This window comes from Crotalus tigris, unplaced genomic scaffold (genome assembly GCF_016545835.1).
Source record: "Crotalus tigris isolate CLP2741 ecotype Arizona unplaced genomic scaffold, ASM1654583v1 scf7180000024437.13266115, whole genome shotgun sequence".
Taxonomy (NCBI): Eukaryota; Metazoa; Chordata; class Lepidosauria; order Squamata; family Viperidae; genus Crotalus; species Crotalus tigris.
This window is the reverse complement of record NW_024100606.1, coordinates 3,841,061-3,863,605: the sequence shown is the minus strand read 5'-3', so window position 1 is coordinate 3,863,605 and position 22,545 is coordinate 3,841,061. Positions and strand designations below refer to the sequence as shown.

Below are 22,545 nucleotides of genomic sequence, written 5' to 3'. Positions count from 1 at the left end.
GAACAGATGGATTCCCCTCACTCTTCATCACCAGCATCCTCACCAGACCATACTCCCCCTGTGCCTGCATCTAACGACAGAGCTCAGGAGGACATATGGTCTGCCCAATTTCAAGCATTCATGCAAGATGCTTTCTCCCAATTTATGTCCTCTAAAGGACAAGTAGCCTTTCAACCCCCATCCCTTACAGGGCGGAACAAGGCTCCTGCCATAAATATCTCTGAGACCTCCTCTCAATTAGGAGAGGCGGAATCAATAGACCTGGACATGACTGACATGCCCCTTTCGGAGGATGAAGGGACCACTCCTGAACAGACAACAAACTCTGGCCTCTTTGACCCAGCTCTTCTAAAATCACTGTTAATCAAGGCAGTTTCCACTGTCAATCTAACCTCAGTTCAGGAAGAGAAACCTTCCACAAGAAAGGAGGCTAATCCCCTCTTCGCCAAAAAAGTAGCACAGGACAAGTACATTCCTTGTCCTGAGGTATTTCACACCTCTGTAGAGGAGCAATGGTCTTCCTTAGCAGCAGCACCTACGCCTAACAGTGTGGAGAGGAAGTTATTTAATGTGACTCCTTCCTTTTCCAAATTGCTGGATGTCCCCACAGTAGACAGTCCCCTGATTTCTTTGTTTTCCACGTCTGCTATTCCAGGGGACATGGCAGAAGCTCTGAGAGCAGAAGACAAGAAGTTTGAACACTCCCTCCGTCGCGCACACCTGGCCTCGGCCTGGGCGGCCGAGGCGGCAACTTCTTCGACTTTCTTCTCCAGGGCCTGTATTATGTGGCTTCGCGAGCTGCAAACCACTGTACCACCTGATCAGGTCAGAACTCACCAAGCTTTGGCCAAAATTCTGGCCGCCTCACAATACATGGCTGATGCCTCATTACACGCAACCAAATACGCCGCAAGGTCAATAGCAGCCACAGTAGCCTCCTGCAGACTCCTATGGCTCAAGAAGTGGAAAACTGACCTAAAAGCCAAGTGGCGTCTATCAACTTCCAAATACAGTGGGTCACTCTTGTTTGGATCCATTTTGGATCCACATGTAAGTGAAAGCAGGGACAAAAGAAAGATCCTAGTCCACCCATCAAAAAAGCTGGATAGGAAAAATCCACAAGAATTCCGTAGGCAGGGAGTCCGTCCAAACAGCTCCTGGGACTGGAGACAGCCCTTTTGAACAGGGCAATCCTGGGACTGGTCTAGAGGCTCACGATCCTTCTATCCGAGACAGGATCGTTCCCAGGATCGCCCAAACATGGGAGCCAGAGGCCAATTCCAATCCAGACGTCCCTTCAGGGGATCGGGAGGCCGATCCTTCAGGCGATCCAAGTGACGCTAGACAAGACTCTCCCATAGGGGGTTGGTTAGGGAAGTTCAGTGAGGTCTGGGAGCAGACCACCACCGACGCCTGGGTATTAGAAACAATCAGGTACGGTCTCACCTTAGAGTTCTACTCTCCCCCACCAAACCGTTTCATCAGGTGTCCCTTCTCAAGAAACACCTCCAAGGCAAAACTGGTAGCCTCGGCCTTTGCACACCTTTTGTCAATTCAGGCCATAGAGAGGGTACCAAAGGAACAGGAGGGAAAAGGATTCTACTCCATCCTCTTTGTAATCCCAAAGACTTCAGGAGGGTGGAGGGCGATACTGGACCTAAAAGGTCTCAATTATTATGTAACCTACAGGAGGTTCAAAATGCAGTCCCTAAAGTCCATATTAGCCAGTATCAGGAAGGGAGACTTCCTATCCTCAATAGATCTCACGGAGGCGTACCTGCATATTCCCATTCATCCCAAATACCGCAAATTTCTCAGATTTTCATACACTCACCGGCATTACCAGTACAGGGCCCTACCCTTCGGACTCTCCTCAGCCCCCAGGGTATTTACCAAGATACTGGCAGTCATAGCGGCCCATCTCAGGATGATGCCGGTGCACGTACAGTTCTATCTGCACGACATCCTAATTCAGTCCAGCTCACACGAGCAAGCACAATTAGACATTCAAAACACAATACACACACTGCAGAATCACGGATTTTCAGTCAATTTCGAGAAAAGCCACATCACTCCCACAAGAAAGCTTCAGCATCTGGGAGCAGTAATAGACTCATCCCGTTGCAAAGTTTATCTTTCCCAAGAGCGTCGTACCAGTATCTCGAAACTGGTTCATCAGGTTCAAAAAGACAGGAAAGTACCTCTGGCACAGCTATCAAAATTCCTGGGGAAAATGATATCTTGCATGGGCATCGTTCCATGGGCAAGACTCCACTCCAGACAGTTACAGTGGTTCCTCCTCCTGTATCAGAGACAGAACCTCAGTACCTCCAACACGAGGGTTACAGTCCCACCTCACACGCTGAGGTCCCTAAATTGGTGGATTTCACCCATGATGCTCAAGGGAAACATATTCAGGGAACCAACCCGGATCACTCTCACGACAGATGCGAGTCTTTTTGGATGGGGAGCCCATCTCGGAACTCACCTAGCTCAGGATCAGTGGAAACACTCGGATCTCGTTCACAACATCAATTGGCCGGAACTTCGAACCATACATCTGGCCCTCCGACGATTCTCCTACCTAGTAAGGGGAAAACATGTTCTCGTTTTAACCGACAACGTGGCAGCAGAAGCCCATGTCAACAAGGAGGGAGGAACACGATCCTGGGAACTGATGCAGGAAGCATCAGCCCTAGCTCGGTGGGTAGAAGCAAATTTGGGTTCCATCAAGGCGGAACACATTTCAGGGGAGGCAAATCTCCAGGCGGACTCCCTGAGCAGAGCCAAAGTGGACCATGTGGAATGGCACCTGGATCCAGCTCTGTTCGAGGAGATCTCACGGAGGTCCGGTCGACCACACCTGGACCTATTTGCCACCCCAAAGAACACACAACTACCCAGCTTCTTCTCCAGATTCCCGACACCGGGAACGGAGGGAACGGACGCTCTCCGATGTCGGTGGTCGGCGCAACTCCTGTACGCTTTTCTACCACTCCCATTGATATCTGCAACCATACGCAAGTTGATCCTGGAAGGTGCAGAAGTAGTCTTGATTGCTCCACATTGGCCACGACGTCCGTGGTTTGCCGAACTTGTGGATCTCTCGATATCACCCCCGTGGAGGATTCCCCCAGACCGAGTGATCCTCAGTCAGAGCAAACTTTTACATCCAGACCCTCAGTGGCTACAACTAGCCGCTTGGCACTTGAGCGGCAAAGTTTAGCCAGGCAATCCTACTCACCCAGGGTGATATCGATCATTCAAGCATCAAGGCGTCCTTCGACAAACAGGATCTACAATGCTACATGGAAGGGTTTCTGCAGGTGGTGTTCAATATATCACTTGGATCCACTCTCGGTTACTATCCCAAATATCTTAGATTACTTGTTAGATGGATTAAATAAAGGCCTGTCATCCAGCACCATTCGTAGACAGTTAGCGGCCCTCTCAACGGTACTTTCCTGTGACAATTCAAGTCCCTTGTCCCAACATCCGGCGATTACCGCCTTTCTAAAGGAAGCAGTCAATACCAGACCACCCGTGGTACATCGGTACCCTTTTTGGGATTTGACTAAGGTTCTTCTAGCCTTGACATCAACCTTGACATCAACAGCCTCTCAATTCATGCTCTCTCCACCACTTATCCTTAAAAGTAACCTTTGTAGTTGCTATTACTTCAGCTAGAAGGATCTCAGAATTAGCAGCATTATCAGTCAGAAAAGATCTATGCACCTTCTTCAAGGACAGGGTGGTCCTTAGACCGGACCCTGCGTTCATCCCAAAGGTAAACACCATCTTCCACAGATCTCAAGAACTAATTCTTCCCAATTTCTGTCCAAACCCCACACACAGGCTAGAACATCGATGGCACAAACTAAACGTGCGTAGAGCTCTGTGTTACTACGTAAAACGTACTTCTTCTTTCCGTAAACCGGAAGCACTATTTGTTTCCTTCCAACCATCGACTATGGGGAAGAAAGTTTCATAGCCCAAGCCTATGCCTCTCAGTCAATTCCCGTGCCCCCACACGTGACAGTTCACTCAACATGCAGCGCTGCCACATCGGCCGCGTGATCCACACAAGCCTCGGTAGAAGAAATTTGTAGGGCCGCAACTTGGTCTTCTCCTTCGGTGTTCGTTAAACACTACCGTGTGGACTCCTTTGCAGCGGCGGATGCTGCCTTTGGTCGAAGGGTGCTACAATGGGTTGTCTCTGCTCAGGACTCAATGGCCTAGACACTCCCTCCCAAGGGGACATGAGGGCTTTGGTATGTCCCATCCAGTGGATTCTACAGCTATCCTGCTGGAGAAGGGGCGTTGTCTTACCTGAACCCCTTTTCTCAGCAGGATGATGTAGAATCCACAAGCCCCCCATACAGATGGTCTAGGTAGGTGACTAACAAGGAGCTACTACATAGAATTCAACAAGCAACTCTTGTCTCAGTCAAAACTGGAGTCACGCCCAGAGGAGGGGTGTGGCCAAAGTTTTGACCTAGTCTGTCGGGCGGGAAGGCTGTCATGAACCCATCAGGTGGATTCTACATCATCCTGCTGAGAAAAGGCGTTCAGGTAAGACAACGCCCCATTTCCTTGTAAAATCCTCTTTTAACAAAGACTAAGGGGTGAGACTGAAGCTGAATCCTTGTCTTAGACCAGTGGTGACAAACCTATGGCATGCATGCCAGAGGCGGCACTCGGAGCCCTCTCTGTGGGCACATGTGCTGTTGCCCAGCCTTGCCTTCCCCCATCACCTCCTCCTCACCAGCAGCCCCTCTGGAGGAGAGTTGTCCCCAAGCGTGGCCCACACGGAGCAGCGCAGCCAAGGACATGGCAGCCAGGCAGCGTAGACAAGACTCTAACCTCAGGTCCCATCCCGCACAGTTGATGCTGCAGGGTGCAGGCAGAGGGTGTGGCCGCTATGGCGCTGCTGGGCTGCCTGGGCAATCTGCAATGGGCCCTGGAGGTGGTGAGTGGTCCTGCAGGCAGGTGGGGTGGGGGCAGGGCAGGGACAGGGGGTGAGCGGGGTGAGACCAGTTTTTGGGCACTCAGTCTCTAAAAGGTTTGCCATCACTGTCTTAGAGTCTACCAATTTCAGTTCTATTGGGGAAGAAATGAAAAGATGGAACTCACATATGGGAAGAAGGTTTTATACCTTTTCCTGTTAAAAATAGGGGCTATTTACTTCAACTTTCTTTTTTTATCCTCTGCTATGCAGAGCCTGATTAGATACTAGATTTTCCCCACAGGTTAGCTCTTATCCTGTAATGATTTCAGTTTTAACCATTTATATTGCAAAAGGGCAGCAGTTAATAATAATAACAACAACAACAACAACAACAACAATAAAATTGAAAGGGAGAAAATACTTAACAAGCAATCCAGTCTCCCCCCCCTTTTATCCATATCAATTTATTATGCTTCATTAGCAGCAAGGCTATTTTAACATTTTATAGAGAGATAATTTAGTTTCATATTTTTTCTTTCTTGCTCTACTCGTGTCATATATTAGTGTTTATGACCATCAATATTGTAGGCAAGATGATGCTGATCAAAATTATTTCTCAAGCCCCCTTGTGGAATGCAAAAAGAAGAATATTGTGGTAATTTTGGGAATTTAGTTTTCATCACATTGCACATCTATACTGATCTGTGGACTCCCTGGATCCAAAATGACATCTGTATAGCGCTGCCAATTTGATACTTAGTAGCAGCCTGTATATTGCCAAGCACTCTAAATATTGTGCTTTCTGCAGATGCTGAATGATGTAGCACTACTCTTGGGCTTTTTCTCTCTTGCCTTCATTGTGTCATGCAGTAAGCTCTAAGTTTTTCTTTCGGGCTTTTTTTCCTCCTATTTTGCATGGAAGCACCCTTTATAGCACCTAGCTGTTCCCACTTTTAAATCCTTTGATGCACAGTCAGTATCCCTTTTGGAGCCACTCAGGAGGTGATAGTGACAGTATTTTATTGTATGAAATACAAATCTTTTTGAGCTAATTTAATTGAACTTTGTATTCATAAGCCTTTATATCTCTATATCCCTCAAATGTGTAACAGAATTTAGTGGGAGACAGTTAATTGCTGAAGATACCTAGTGAAACACCCTTACCTATTACTTTTAAAAGAAATGTTTTGATCTGAGTGCCTGTTTTATCCACAGAAGAATAATGTAAAATCTGAAAATTTTGCACATCTCCATAAATCATAGGATTTTTATAGACTAGAAACTTGAATTTGTATGTTGAAGAGTACACAGTCTCTTGAGTGGCTTGGCAAGTGTGGTGCTAATGTGTAACCATCCTCAGTTTTATTCTCTTTCCCTGTGTTCAGTTTTAATGTTTGTTTCTCTCCCTGCTCCTCCTCTTTCACAATGTCAGTCACAATGCTGTTAAAATTCCCTGCTAGTCTTGTGTTTATTTTATGCGTTCATTCTTTTTAAAAACATTATTTGCAAGCAGTGAATTAAAAACGAAGACAAACGAATTAAAAACAACAAATTACCACTAGCTGGTTGGACAGTTTCTTACTTTGTATTACATTTAACTGTTCTTTTGACAGCCCAGTTTTTAAAGCCAGGTTCGTATGGAAATGCTTTCACTCCACCTGCACTGCTTCTGGAAGTAGCATAATGGCTTCATTTGTCTGTTACTTTTTAGTGCCTTCTCATAACACAACGTGTTTAGCACAGTGTCTCATCTGAGCAATAATTGTTCCTTTTTGCAAGAATGGAAGTAGAAACACAGGTTTTTTTTGTCAGAACCTATTAGTCTGATACTAACACTATTCAGTTAATAACTATCCAAAATGGCTGCATTTTTCTATATTTAGAAAATTCAGTATTTAAAAAGATTTAGAAAAGTTTTAAATTGAAAATATCAACCAAAGAGGCAATCTCAGGCTCCTTCAGCCACTAGAAATCAGTAAAGCAAACACTAAGCATGGACAGCAGAAGCAAAAAAAACAATAAATGTCATTGAAGGTAGGGGAGGGGGAGATAGATAATCTGGGAAAAAGGAGAAGTTGATGAGCCTTTTATTTTTTTTCATATATATGGTCCCACTATTATTTTCAACCCTCCATTAGTCCTAAAAGAAAACTATTGTATGTAGTTATTTCAAAATAAGTTCCACTGATTTTAGTAGGATTGATGCCTAGGTAGATATGCGTGGAGTTATGTATGTGTGTATCAACTATCATCTGCATACACACACAGACACACAAAGTTGCCCTCCATTGAATCAAACTCTTGGCTTATCCAATCAGCTGTTTTATAGTATGTCTGGTAAATTTGTTTGAGATTTTAAGAAAAGAGGACTTCATTAGCTTTGTCATCTGAGACTCTGGGGATCTTATATCTACATTACAGGTGCATTATCATTACATGATGGCCAAATTTCAGGGATACTCTTACATACAATTAAAATAATAACAGTTGTCTGAATATACATCTTAATAATAAGAGCCTCACATTGTCCATGTCTGGTCTAGTGAGTGATAGAAGTTATAGACCAACAGATATAGAGGCCACCTATTTCTATAAGGCTACCTGAAGGGCTGGATTTAAATTAGGGTTCATCCCTGAAATAAATGAAACAATATTGAATAATTGAATCCAGGTAGAAGAAATAGATTGATAGAGTTATGGTTCTCTTTTTAAAGCTCTTCTGTCTAATAACATTAAAATCAGGTTTAGTGCTGAGATCCATTGCTGAAATAAGAGGAAAGGATTATGGAAGAAGATACACGATAGTGTTAAGAAAGGGAGGAGTTAATTTATATTTAATTTCTTCAGTTTATATTCCAGGTGAAGAAAATAACTTTAGGGAGAGTATTTAAGGGAGATTCATTAGGGAAGAATTAATTATCATGTATGGTTCCCTGTAATTTCTCTCCTTTCTGTTAATATTACTGGACATGGGAATTCTAGCTGTGTATATGCTAGTTTCTTACTTTATCTTTATGTCAAAAGCTAACATTGAATTGCTACATACACCTGTTATTAATTTCAGTCCATTTTGATTTTATTTTTAAAAGATGAGACATTATGCTTGTTGTGTTTTGTCCCTACAAGCACTAATGGTTCCTTGCTATTTTAACCTGTTGCTAGGCCTGTTCATCCTAACATATTAGTATTTCTGTTAGTTTACATGTGTAATGCATCATCCAGTCTATGCTTGAGCTCATTTTATTTATATATATTTTGATTATTTCTAATTTGTTAATATTTTAAATTTGAACTTTGTATTTTTACTAACTTTGCTATATTCTTTCAGTTTAATAATGGCTGCATGTTTTAATTTTCATATATACGTGTGTGTGTTATGTATGTGTGTATATATATACACATATATATATGTGTGTGTGTGTCTCTCTGTGCTTGTATATATGTATATATTTGCTTATATATGTATATATATATCTGTGTATATACACACAGACACATACACACACACATACACTACATATATAGATATTTGTATGTATGTTGTTGTTTTTTTAATTTATAAAAAACCAATCAAATCTAACATGGATTTTGCTCTGATTGTGTTTTGGTTTCTAGTGGTGGGGCAGGTCTGACACTTAACAACTTAATGTGGTCTCTTCAAAGTCTGGCACACAAACAAGTAAAAAATAAACTAAACACGTTGTTAGTTTTTTTGTTTTTGTTTTTTTACAAAAATCAAGTGGTGCTTTTTAGGTGATGGATATAATTGTATAAACTAGATTGATTTAATGCTTTTAAAATGTCAACTTCTTCATTTTTCCCCATTGCTTTTTTTCCTATTATGCACAAAAGTTGCCCAGCACACCATCAGAAAATATGATGATCCTTCCCGAACTCTGCTCCTGTGGAAAAATCTTACCAGCAGGTGTTCTAGTTTTTTGTTTTGTTTTTATATAAATATCTTTTCCCTTTTATTGGGCAATTGTTGTCCCTAAGTAGTTCTTATTTCATTTATTTTGCATGCATACATATAGAAAATTACCTTGTTCGCCATGTGTTGAAATGTCATTGTAAAAGAAGAATATATTATTGGAATATTTTTGGTTTGTTTCTCTCTTCTGTCTGTCAGGATAATATTGGACACCGCTTGCTACAGAAGCATGGTTGGAAGCTGGGTCAAGGCTTGGGGAAATCTCTTCAAGGTAAGTAAAAAAAAAAAACCCCTTACCATTAAAATATTCTTGTCCTTCAAGTTAGATTTCCAGTTTAGATTCTTCCCCTCCCTTCTTGCCCTTGTATTTATTGCGTTTTACATTTATCATTATTACATTCAGTTTCTCTTCATATATATCAGTCAAATATGTGGTCTGTATCTGAATTATGTATGTATATATATATATATATATATATATAACAGGTTTTATTTAAGGGTAGTTGAAAGGTGGATATTGCAGGAGAAATATTGTATGGATAGGAAACCTATGCATCATTCTGTTGTTGACACAATTGTTTAGTCCTAGTGTCATCATGATTTTATTATCACCTTTGGTGGATGAAACAGAAGAAAAAATGCAATAAGTCTCCTCTCCAGAAAATAGTTATTTTTTAACTTAGGAAGTGATTTTCAGATACTTAGATTTTAGGCTAAAATTGAATATTATCTGCATTGCATTAGACTAAAATTGAATATTGTCTGCATTGGAGATTTGAGGCTTGAAACTAGTAATGTTACTCTAAATAATAAATTTCAAAACCTATAGAAATCTGATTAATGCAAATTATTTGTTTACTGTAATTTATTCACTTGAAGTTGCTTATGAGAGGTTACACATTTTGCTTAGAAGAATATTATATTACTATAATTACCGTAGCATTGACCCAATACAAACTTCTGATTTTTTCTTCCCAGTTTGATTCCCCACCCCATTTCACATCAGCCCATATAACCTAGGTATATTATATGTACATATATTGAGTGTTACTTTTTTCTTTGAACTATGGGACATTTTAGTTAGGTATCATGTTTTTTTTAAATAACTAATACAGATTTAGTGAGTATCCACAAAGCAATTTAGACAATAGGACAACAGAATGACAAGGTCATTCTGAAATTAGAATCCAAACATATATTGGAACTTGCTACATTGCCTATCCTCTAATATGTTTCATTCCTATTATGCTCCAGTGCAGCTTACTTATTAATTAAAGGGATGAGGGGTTTTTTGTACTGCATGAACAATCCAGAGTAATTATTAAGTAAGCGCTGCCTAGCAAGTTAAGCTATATTTATATGACTAAAGTATAGAAGTGGTTTCATATGATTCTAGAATTGAAAAGACTGTTATTTTCAAACAGCAAAATTAATTGCAAAAAGGTATAATGAGAACATGAATTCTCAAAATATGTTGTTTGGTGTTTTTTTGTGCAACTGCAAATTATGTCAAATTAAACACTCACACACCTGCATGTGTGTGTGTGGGGGGGGTGTATTTCTACTTTATCACATACATTTAACAAATTCTGTATTTACTGAATTTCAATTTAAAGCTAAAATCTTAAGGAAATACTTCAGAGAGGTGCTCTAGAATGCATACAAGAATGTTTTTAGTATTTTTTTATTATTAAAATGTGTTTTTTCTCAGGTTTGCAATGGCTTCTCCCTTCTGTCATTGCATTTGTATGCATTCATAGTTGCTTTGTTTCACTATGTGTTACAGAAGCAAAACAGAGGTGTATGCCTATACATGCAGAATGCAGGAGCAATTTCTAAAGCAGCCATGTGAGTCTGAAAAGTCTATGGTTGCTATAATGATTCAAAAAGAGCTTCATAAATACCATAGTGCACTTTGAAGAATCTCTTTTGAAAGCTATTGTCTATTAGCTTTCATTATTTATGTGTTCCTGGTGACACGAATCGGAACTCCTGCATAGAAGCTCTATCTAGAACAGTGTTTCCCAAACTTGACAATTTTAAGGCATGTGGACTTCAACTCCCAGAATTCCACAGCCAGTGTTGCTGGCTGTGGAATTCTGGGAGTTGAAGTCCTCATGCCTTAAAATTGTCAAGTTTGGGAAACACTGATCTAGAAGGTTCATTTTAAGATTCCTGTCTAATGAGAATTGGTATATTAAAATCTACCCAGCCCCTTATGGTACATTAAAGCAGAGGTCTCCAAACTACAGCTTGCAGGCTACATCTGGCCCTACAGAAGGTTCCTTCTGGCCCACCAGCAACTCCCATGTGTTGTGCTCCAATCCTTTCCAAACAGCACAAGGAGAGAAAGCAGGGTTGTATTCACCACTGTTTGGAAAGGGAGGTAGGATTCCTTTAATTTCTCTGATGGGGAAAATGTGTGTGTGAGAGCCAGCTGGAGGATTGCTGGATAAGGAAGGGGAAGCATCTTCTCTTTAAAATTTGCCCCAGCCTTGAGCCGGTTGGAGGATTGCTTCCTTTGAGGGATGGTGGTGTGCCCCTTGGATCATTCCCCTGCACATATAATCATGCCCTGAATTTAAAATATTTTACAATGACATTTCCTCAGATATGTCTATCCAGAAGACTAGATTTACTGAAACTTTAGAACTGTCCATTTTTGTTTCTTTACAATATTTGCTTCTGAAAAGCAGTAAATGCTGGAGTCACCTATTATTTTTAATTCAAAATTCTTCTAATAATGGGCTGTGTTTTTTTAAAAAAACCTTTCATTAGATATGGGAAATCGTTATATTGCTAATATTGAAAGAGCTTAGCTTGCAGATATGCAAAGGAGTATCCAGATTTTTGGTAATATCTGTAATATTTTTTTTATTTCACTATATAATTTTTTTTATTTCACTGTATACTTTCTAAAGTAGCTATAATACACATAAGATTATTAAATATTCCTTGTGGCCACTTTTAATATTTCCATTTGTAATAGTGGCAGGGTTCTGAAGCAACTTCATGATAATTATTAAAAGTAGTATTAAATCTAGTATAATGCACTTTAGCTCTGAAACATTCATGTTTCATGCAAAAGTGTATTACAAGAAATCACCATTAAAACTGGTAGTTAAAGCATGATGGGTGAGCTACTGTAGGACCTCTTCATTTAGGGACATTGGACTCGATTACATTTATGTTGTGCATAATGAGGGGAAATGGCTGCCATTTACAATGTTACCACCACAGCAGGTATTGCCAGTCACAAAACATCAGTTTACTTAAAGTCAAATGCAAAGTTGTTTCTGCCACTTTTTTTAGATAACACAACACTCCTTGTCAGCCTAAGGTTTGCCTTTATTATCTTAGGACCATTTGTGTATTATAGACAAAACCTACCTGCCACCTACCATTTTTATTTTATTTTCTAAGAATTTCTATGACATATTTGTGCTATCCAAGATTACTCATGAAAATAAGATGAATCAGAGTTTGATTTGAGGTTACTCTACAGCAGTGGTTCTCAGCCTGTGGGTTGGGACCCCATTTGGGGTCGAACGACCATTTCACGGGGGTTGCCAAACAATGCAATCCGCCATTTTTTTCCTCCTTTTCCTTAGCTGTGCTACTCCCTTTTATTCTATTGGCTTTTGAAAGCCAATAGAATAGACTCTCTTGAATAGAGTCTAATTCTATTGGCTTTCAAAAGCCAATAGGAATTGTCCAGGCTGTCTCTGCCCTGCTGAGCCTGCCAAAAGTCCCATTCTGCAAACAGTGCTGCACCAGTTGAGTAGTCCTCGACTTACGACCGGTTGGGGGTCGCAGCATTAAAAAGGTTGAGAACCACTGGTCTATACTTTAGAGTTCGGATTGAATTCACCCACTTTCTTTTTAAAATGAAGCCAACATTTTCAGTGTGCTGTATTCTTCATTTGATAATTTTTATCTTATGTGATGCAGTGGTAAAAGTCTAATATTAATTGCGAAGTTCTTGCATCATGAAGTAATTGAAACAGTGCTGGGTGGTTCAACATTCATGAATATGACAAAATAAGAAAGTTTATATGTTATACTGAATCCTGTATCCTCTGTTTACAAATCACAGTAGCTGAATTCTTAGAACTGTTCTCTCTCTGTGTGGTTTAATGCAAGGATGGGCAATTAATTTTCCCAATGAGAAACTGGGAATTAAATTTCCCCTGCATCCTCCATTGCCATTGCTGCTGCGAGCCAGACAGGGACAGCCTATAGGCCAGATGTGGCCAATGGGCTGTAAAATATCCAAGTCTGATTTAATGCCTAATAAAAAAACTTTGTCATTCCAAACAATTTCCCCATAAAATTCCAACTATATTTATTAATGATGAGCAGATAGAATATTTTTCTCTGAGAACAGTAACTGAATTTCTGAAAAGTAAAAAAAAGGTATTTTAACTCTTTGTTCCTTAGAGAAAATACCATATAGCAGGATTTATTTTTAAAAAACTTAACTATTCCATACTTGTGTAAGCATTTAATATACGGTAGCTAATTCAGCCATTTTATTCTATTTTTCATGCTAGATTTTTGCAAAATTCTACTTGTAGTCTCTAGTTAACATCCTCTGCTAAGTGACCTTGATGCTCTAAAAAGAAACTTATATGGTCACTCATCTTAATTTGGTCAAGAAGTAGTTCCTAATAATACATAAAGTAACACAGAATAAATAAACAATAATGCAATGTAATCAAACTTCCTGGTAAAACATGAGAATAATATTCCTCATTTTCTTTTTTACTGGTTTTCTATGACCTAGCAAACTGGCAGGTCTTTTCTTTGATAATGAAAGCTACCGGTATTCATTAAAAAAAATCTTAACACTCAGAAAAGTAATAATTACATTCATATTTGAAGTACTATACAATACATAGTGCTAATCATTCACTTCTGGTATATAAATTATTTCCCTAAATTGGGGGATGTCTGTGGATGGTGAGAGCAAAAGATCATGTTGAAACAACATACAGATTTTTTTCATTTAGAAACTGGAGGGATCGAAACTGAAAACAAAGTTGTTTCCCTAAATGGAGACAATAACCCACAGCCAACCAGGCTGATGTCTAGAAAAGCAAAGTAGGTAGGACATAATTATTGTTTGTACTGGAGATTACAGGAAATCCTAGGATTGAAGGCTAGAAAGTTGAAAACGTTACATGGGCAAAAATATGAATTTGTTCAGGTAACAATTGCCAAAAATATGAATTTGTTCAGGTAACAACCAGCAAAAGAGTGTTTTTGTTTTACCTTCTTCCTGAAACATCCCATAGTGACATATAAAAAGAAAGGATAATAAATAATTTATAATAAATAGTTTGTTTTATAAAGTGATTTGGCAGTAAAATAAAATGGTATAACAGAAACAGGAAAACTCATTAAAATGATTCAGAAGGATTAAGTGTTTATAGCACTTTAATGTCCACAAGATTATAGTATTGCTGCATCGATGGTCAAAATATAGTGAGGGAAAAAATTATTTGATCCCCTGCTGATTTGGTACATTTGTCCACTGACAAAGAAATGATCATAATTTTAACGGTAGATTTATTTTGACAGTGAGAGACAGAATAACAACAACAAAAGTCCAGAAAAATGCATTTCAAAAAAATTATAAATTGATTTGCATTTAATGAGTGAAATAAGTATTTGACCCCTTCGCAAAACATGACTTAGTACTTGGTGACAAAACCCTTGTTGGCAATCACAGAGATTAGATATATCTTGTAGTTGACCACCAGGTTTGCGCACATCTCAGGAGGGATTTTGTCCCACTCCTCTTTGCAGATCCTCTCCAAGTCATTAAGGTTTCGAGGCTGACATTTGGCAGCTCGAACCTTCAGCTCCCTCCACAGATTTTCTATGGGATTAAGGTCTGGAGACTAGCTAGACCACTCCAGGACCTTAATGTGTTTCTTCTTGAGCCACTCCTTTGTTGCCTTAGCCATGTGTTTTGGGTCATTGCCATGCTGGAATACCTATCCATGACCCATTTTCAATGCCCTAGCTGAAGGAAGTACATTTAACAGTACATGGCCCCGTCCATTATCCCTTTGATGCAGTGAAGTTGTCCTGTCCCCTTAGCAGAAAAACACTCCCAAAGCATAATGTTTCCATCTCCATGTTTGATGGTGGGGATGGTGTTCTTGGGGTCATAGGCAGCATTCCTCCTCCTCCAAATACGGCGAATTGAGTTGATGCCAGAGAGCTCAATTTTGGTCTCATCTGACCACAAGACTTTCACCCAGTTCTCCTCTGAACCAAACTTCAGATGGGCCTGTTCATATGCTTTCTTGAGCAGGAGGACCTTGCAGGCACTGCAGGATTTCAGTCTTTCAAGGCATAGTGTGTTACCAATTGTTTTCTTGGTGACCATCATCCCAGCTGCCTTGAGATCATTGACAAGATCCTCCCGTGTAGTTCTGGCTGATTTCTCACGATTCTCTTGATCATTGAAACTCCACGAGGTGAGATCTTGCATGGAGCCCCCGACTGAGGGAGATTGACAGTTATTTTGTGTTTCTTCCATTTGCAAATAATTACACCAACTGCTTGACAATAGTCTTGTAACCCATTCCAGCCATGTGTAGATGTACAATCATGTCCCCGACCTCTTTGGACAACTCTTTGGTCTTGGCAATGGTGGAGAGTTTGGAATCTGATTGATTGATTGCTTCTGTGGACAGTTGTCTTTTATGAAGGTAACAAGCTGAGATTAGCAGCACTCCATTTAAGAGAGTGCTCCTAATCTCAGCTCGTTACCTGTATAAAAGACACCTGGGAGCCAGATATCTTTCTGATTGATAGGGGATTAAATACTTATTTCACTGTTTTTCATGGTGCTGTTTCTGATAGATTGGACTGTTTTTTTTTCCTTTTGTGTAAAGATAGATGCAAAAAAAGTTAAGTAGTTTTACTTTCTCCCTGTTGCTTGTTACCTTCTTGCCACTTTCTCCTATTAATGGGCCAATTGTTTCCTTGATTTTTTTTCTTGTTTTTTACATGTTGAAAGAAGCTTATTTGTTATTTCTGACTTTTGTCACAAGCCTTGGTTTATTTTGAGCCTAAGCTTTCCTCAGTTTATTTTTTCAGACTTGGGCTATTTGCTGGTATTCTGCCTTAGTTATGTGCCCCTCTTTCCACTTTCTATACTTGTCCTTTTTGTCTTTTAATTTATCTGAGAGTTCCTTGTGCAGCCATACTGGTTTCTTTTGAGAGCTGTTATTTTTCTTCTTCATTGGAATTATGCTAGACTGTGCTTTTATAATTTCCTTTTTCAAAATTTTTCAAGCTCTAAGTTTATTAAAATCAGCACTCTTAAAATACAAGACTGTAGTCTGACTTTGTTCGATTGCTTGTCCTTGCATAATGTTGAATTCCAATACTGCATGATCACTCTCCCCCAAAGTTCCTGTAACTTCAACACCTCCTGTCATTTCATCTCTCTTAATGAGAATTAAATACAATATGGCTGACCCCTAGGTCCTTTCTCTACTACAAAGATGTCTTTGTCAGGAACCTGTTTGATCTTCCACTTGGTGCAGAATTTGTCTTCCAGTTTATGTCGGGATACTTGTCCTCCATTACTATTATGATGTGCTTCCTACATACCTTAGTTAACTTACTAGCAAAAAGTTTTATTTCCTCTGTTTAGTAGGGTGACCTATAGTATATACTAAGGCAATCTCATTTTGTTTCCTTTTATATTGACCCAAATGCATTCAAGACATTTTTCATCATTGTTCTGCTGTATTTCTGTAAAGATGTAGTTATTTCTTATAAATAGTGCAACTCCAGCTCCTCTTTTATTAGGTCTGTTTTTTAAAAAAATAATAATTTAAATCCCTCTAGCAGTATATTCCATTCATGCATTTCATTCCCACCAAGTTTCTGTAATGGCAACAATATCATATCTGCTCTCATTTATTTGAATTTCTAGTTCACCCTGTTTATTCCTCATACTTGGTGCAATTTATGAAATTACATCTTAGAGAGTAGAAGCAGACTGTATCCCATGAGGCACATGTTAGGATAACTAATATATTATCTGTCATCAGAATGATGAAGTCAACTAGAAGGAGAATTCTTCTAGTGAAAAAGCAGGTTTGAAAAGAATTCCTCCCTGTCCCATGAGAGTAAAGCTCCTTCAGTCTTTGACTATACTTTCTCAAAAAGAACAATAACTTGTGGTTGGTTTCCACTTCTGGAGAAGAACGTGAGAAGAAAAGAAATAAGTCAAGATAACAAGAACATCTCATAACAAAATCTGTTCCCTGATTTTGTTACAGTCATGAAGCACTGAGAGCAGATTATATAGAGAATATTGTAGTAGGATTATAAGGACATTTGGGGAGTGTGGATTGCTGTATCCTCTAGCATGCTGCCTTATAGTACCAATAAGTAGAAGAAGGGAGATAATCCCATTCGCCTATTAACTGAGAAGTAGAAGGGTCACGAAGCATAGGAATATAGCTGGAAAACCCTTATAGTGATCTCCCAGACATCAAGATAAGTGCTGTTTCCCACACAGCATTAAGAATAAGAAGTTGTTTCTCTTGATTGCCTTGAATTAAATGCTTAATTCTGCTATCTCCTACTCTCAGGAATGCAGTGGGGAGAAGGAGCAGCCACAGTTGTGTGTCTATAGAGGGGGAGGAGAACCATTATGGGGAATGTAGATAGTGCAAACCTCTATTTGATCTCCAGTTATTTTGTCCCTGAGGGAAAAGGTACCCTGAGGGAAAAGCTTATGGACATGCTTATGTGAGAAATAGAGAGCAACACTGCTTTCTGTTTCTATGAACATAGAAAATCTCCAGTTTTGAGCTGAAAAATTGGTCAGCTAGGAAACATTCATAATGCACATATTTAAAGAACAACATTGAAGGTGCTTCATCTCAGTAAAAAAAGTTGTCCATAACTTTTTAAAGTAACCCATGTTACTTAATCTTACTCATTTTCTACATCTCCTTCTTCCTCCTATCTCTCATTTTAATCAAATAAGAACAGATGGAGGAGACAAGAAAGAATTCAAGAACATGAGGAAGAGGAAGGATAAATGTGGTAAAGATGTCAACCACCACCAGCAGCAGCTCACTCAGGATTTACCAGAAGTATTAGATTCTATAGTTTCAACAGCAGTCTCAAGCTCAAGTGAAATGGAAGCAGGAAAGTCTAAGGAAACAGTGATTTCTGCTGTGAAGGGGAAGAGAGTGAATATTCTAAAGATGATGCTTGCCTATCCACTTTTTATTTTGTTCAAAACAAAACTATATTCCAAGTTGCTTGGCAAAGTGACGAGGATTCTCAAGACAGAAATAGGCAAATGTCAAAGTACATTCAATTTGTGCCTAGTAATCAGATGGCTTCAGAAATCTTCCCAGAGAACTTTCTGGTAGCAAATTTTTCTTTAACTTAGTACTCAAAGAAATGAAGGGAGAACCAGTCAAACCTTCATCCCTCCCCAGCCCTAATTAACAAGTCATTTTGCTATAGAAAATAGACATACAATATCCTACATAGATGATCCAGTCATGACCCTTGTATTCAGTAGATTAAATGGAACTCTCCCAAGGATCCATACAATTAGATTATAGGTTTCATGAGGTTGCAATTCAAGCAGCAAAAAATACTTTGGTTATGACTAAGGGCTCAGTATTGTGGACATTCACTGAATGGTTTTGTTCCAGTTACTTTCTCTTGGCCCATTTACCTCACAAGAAAAAAAAAATTGAAAGAGCACTATATATGTTATCATGAATTCCCTGAGAATAGATTAAATTTACCAGGACATGTATTGGCTTCAGCAGATTTATCAAAAGCCTATCTCCATGTTTCTGTCAGTCCAGTCAAGATTTATTAGCTTTACTTACAATGTTCCAAATCAATGGGATTTCCCTTTGACTGAATTCAATCCCATGTATATGCATTTACTTCTACTTAATTCAGTCACTGCGTCTGATGAAATGACCTGCAGCTCACAAAACTAAGCCTTTTAATTCTTAGGAAAGAAGCTACCAGACCTGATTTTTGTACCATCATATACCAACAGTACCTTCATCAGTGAGTTTTTTTTTTCCTGTTTGAGAAACAAATTGTTAAAAAGTACACTACCAGAGAAAGCAGCCCAATTCCTACATTGGTGACTCATTCTAGTCAGTGTTTTTCAAAAAGTTCTGCTCAGGAAATCAATCAGAACAGAACATTAAGTGGGACACCCCCTTTGAAAATAGAGGATGTGATCATTCCATGACTACTTATTTTCTATCAGTCAATTGGAATTCAGAGCTGTGCATCTGACTTAAATTGCCCTGATGCCCAGAGTGTGAACTCTTGATGCATAGAGGCAGCATCTCAATAAGGGCTAGGTAAATCACAAAGGAGGATTGAGATTTTGGAATCACCAGAAAGTGGTCACTTTAGCAGAGAGGTATCTTCTTTCGATACCAGCAGAATACATAAAGGTATCAGGAAATATCATATTGTACATATCCAATCTCAAGGAGAATCGGACCTCAGTTCTTGATCTTTTTGCAAATGCAAACAAACAAAAATATTTTTTCCAGAACAGCAGAGCATAAGTGGTCAATACATTCACTCTTTCAGCCTCTGGGACTATTCTGTCCCCATCCGGTACCAGAATATCTCATAACATAATTTTTTTGAAGGGATAGATCTTTTCATTGTTCTTTACTGGCATAGTTTTAAGATCTGATGAATATGAACAAGGAACACACATGGCATCCAGACATCTATTCAAAGGACCAATACATCATTGAAGCTTAGCATGACTCTGACTATGTCTCTCTAACAGATTAACAGATGTTATTCTTGAGCAGTGCCCTAATAATGGGGTCAAAAATTTCCATTCCTTGAGGCATTCAAATACAACAGTGATTTCTGACAGAGGTTCTGCAGATGGTGCAGTAAACAGCAAATAAAAATTGAATCGTCGAATATTTCAGGGTTCTTCAGATTGTTTCAGCATGGACTGGAAAGTAAGTTGGTGTCCAGTGTATTATGGAGATAAGTAGCTATATTGAGCAGATGCGATTCTTTCCAATAATCAACAAATATGCTATTCTCAGGCAAATGTTCTCTTTCTACTGATAGTAAAAATTTTCTTAAATTTGAAAACTAATTCTAGTTTATCAGTCACTAATATCAGCACCATTCAAACGAGTTAAAAGTTTGACTTGAAGGATGGTATTGTTGGACTAGAACTAGGTGCAGTATCAATAATTTGTTGTCAGCTCATTGATTAAAATGGAGATATTTTAAGGACAAATTCTTGCTTCATAACCAAGATACATTTGAATTCCATAGGTTGCAGTTGTGTTATTGGATTTCTGCTCAACCTATCTCATCTCAGGGAATATCTATTCTATGGCATAAAAAAATGTCCAAGGCCCCTGTGTAAAATACGTATTACATTTCTATGAGTTGGGCATTATGTTTTAACTTCTGAAAATTGGAGCATCAAAGAAATTGGGTGTCCTGCTCATTACTAGCCCCAAGATAAAATAATTGCATTGGCTTGTCTGTGAGTGACTAAAAACTTTATTGGAATTGTAGTCCATTTAAGGTGATCAATGATATCGGCTACCCTAGTTGCAGAGGTACGTGGTACCTCTAATCAATTTCTACTTGCCCCTGCCCTTTTACCACAACAGAAGCTAACCTCTTTTCCTATTGAATAAATAGAATAAAAATCTAGTAATCAGAAGATTATCAAATATCATTCAAATCTGTCTTCATTTGGATTCAGTTACTGCTTTTGTTGAATAATTTGAGGATCCAGAATTCTCAATATATAATGTAGTAAAGCATGTATAATTTCTTGTAACAGTAAAAAAAATTCTGATTAGAAATGTAGAAATTTCTTTGTTCTATTCTTACCTCCCCACAAGAATGAGGAAAGCCTGTAATCAATTTAGTAGCATCCTTTTTTTTTTTTTGCATTTTCTTGCAACTAGTGTTAAAATACTACTTATTGCCTCTGATGATGATGTGATAATACCTAATCACCAGAATTAATAACTAATTATCTTCTGTTAAAAAATCTTTGGTAGAATAATATTGGAGGGTATTTGGTGACAGGTTATCAATGAGTGTAAAATTTGAAACAGTCTGAATTAGGAGGTCCTGAATTATTTCCACAGATAGTTAATATTAATGTTCTTTGGATTTAAAATCTGTATCTTGCTCATGGGTAATTAAACACTATCCTCCACATTTCTTTCTGTAGAAGACATAGTATGTTGAAAACATCAACAGCCAATTTAAATTTCTGAACACAATTCTTTTCTAATATTTTTCTTTTTCCCAAATATAAAAAGTAACATAAGGTAATACAAAGTGAAATTAGAGAAAGAAAAAAGGAGAAAAAAGAAATGTATAAAAGAGAAATTATAATTAAAAACAAGAAAAATCTATAAGGAAGTAATTCCCAATCTGTTTTACAGCAATTACATGCAAGCAAATCATCGCACCTCTCTCTTCAAAAATATATCATGTTTCCCTTCTTCTCATATGCAACTGTTTTTAATTGGCAAATCCAAAAATCATCAATTCATTTTTCCTTTTTCAGCAAAGAGTTAATAAGGTATCTCCAGTCTTTAATAAAAGTACTTGTCTTAAAATTTTTAAACATAAACCTTATGCTATGATCTTGATCCACCTGAAGACTGAATAAATGAATGACTATCGATCCACAATTTGTTATTGTTTTCAATATTTTTTGAGCCGTGATCATGATAAAAAGAGAACATCTGGTTTTGAATAAAATCTTGAACGTATCTATATTGTTTCTTTTTAAGTAGAATTACAACTTTAATCAGTGTTTATCCTAATTGTAGAACCAGTTTGTTAGTTTTAAGATAGAGAATAATAGACTTGTTAAGAATCAGACAATGGCTTTAGGTTTAATAGGACAGGTCTTGATGAATCTTTATCTTATGTATTCCCTCAAATTAAGAGGAATAGATTAAGCCATTAATGTAATTGTAATTAAGAACAGTGGAAGTGTATGGGAGAAGGTCAGGTAGCCTGAGGTTCAAATAGGTTCCATATATTACCAAATCATGATGAAACATCATCTGAAGCACAACTATTTGATTAGTTTACATATTAGGCCAAACCGCAATATTACTTGTTTGATTATGTGAAATTATACTACTGATTTTATACATCATGCCAAATCACAGTATAATTCTGAGAATCCAGGGTAAAGAAGTTGTAAAACAGCTTACCAGTTAGTATACATTGCATTAATATACTAGCTGGATTCATGCAATATGGTAAGCTAAAGACAAGCCAACAACTTTTATGATGCATGCTATCCAGCTACTGAATGAGAATTCTATCTTCAGCTGGTACAGATGTGTTTTTTATTTTTTATTCTGCCTTAAAATGGTTAGCGCTACTTTATGGCATTTTTCTAAAATGTATTTTAGAATACTTTTTTGTGTTTGTTTTAAATGGATAATTTTGTTTGTAACAGTTTCTATGTGTCTCCTGTAATATATTTCTTATTCTCCAAAATATTAGTTCCTTTATGTCAGACATGTCAAACTCGCAACATCATGTGATGTCGTGCAACATATCAGGACAGTTTTGCCATTGCCGGCAGTGGGGTGGGTGC

The 22,545-nt window shown here is 38.3% G+C and overlaps 1 protein-coding gene across 5 annotated transcripts in view; it reads left to right on the top strand.

Annotated features, from left to right (window-relative positions):
- GPATCH8 (G-patch domain containing 8) overlaps positions 1-22,545 on the top strand; it is a 142,002-nt gene that overhangs the window by 80,756 nt on the left and 38,701 nt on the right. For 2 of the 5 annotated variants that reach the window (XM_039331291.1, XM_039331290.1), the window contains 2 exons: positions 8,801-8,873; positions 9,078-9,150. Coding sequence is in view for 1 of the 5 variants with exons in the window: in XM_039331289.1 (XP_039187223.1) it covers positions 9,078-9,150 (73 nt within the window). In the remaining 4 variants the exon portion in view is untranslated. Of the gene's footprint in view, positions 1-8,794; positions 8,874-9,077; positions 9,151-22,545 lie in introns of those variants that run through there. The other 3 variants (XM_039331289.1, XM_039331293.1, XM_039331292.1) reach the window with 2 other exon arrangements.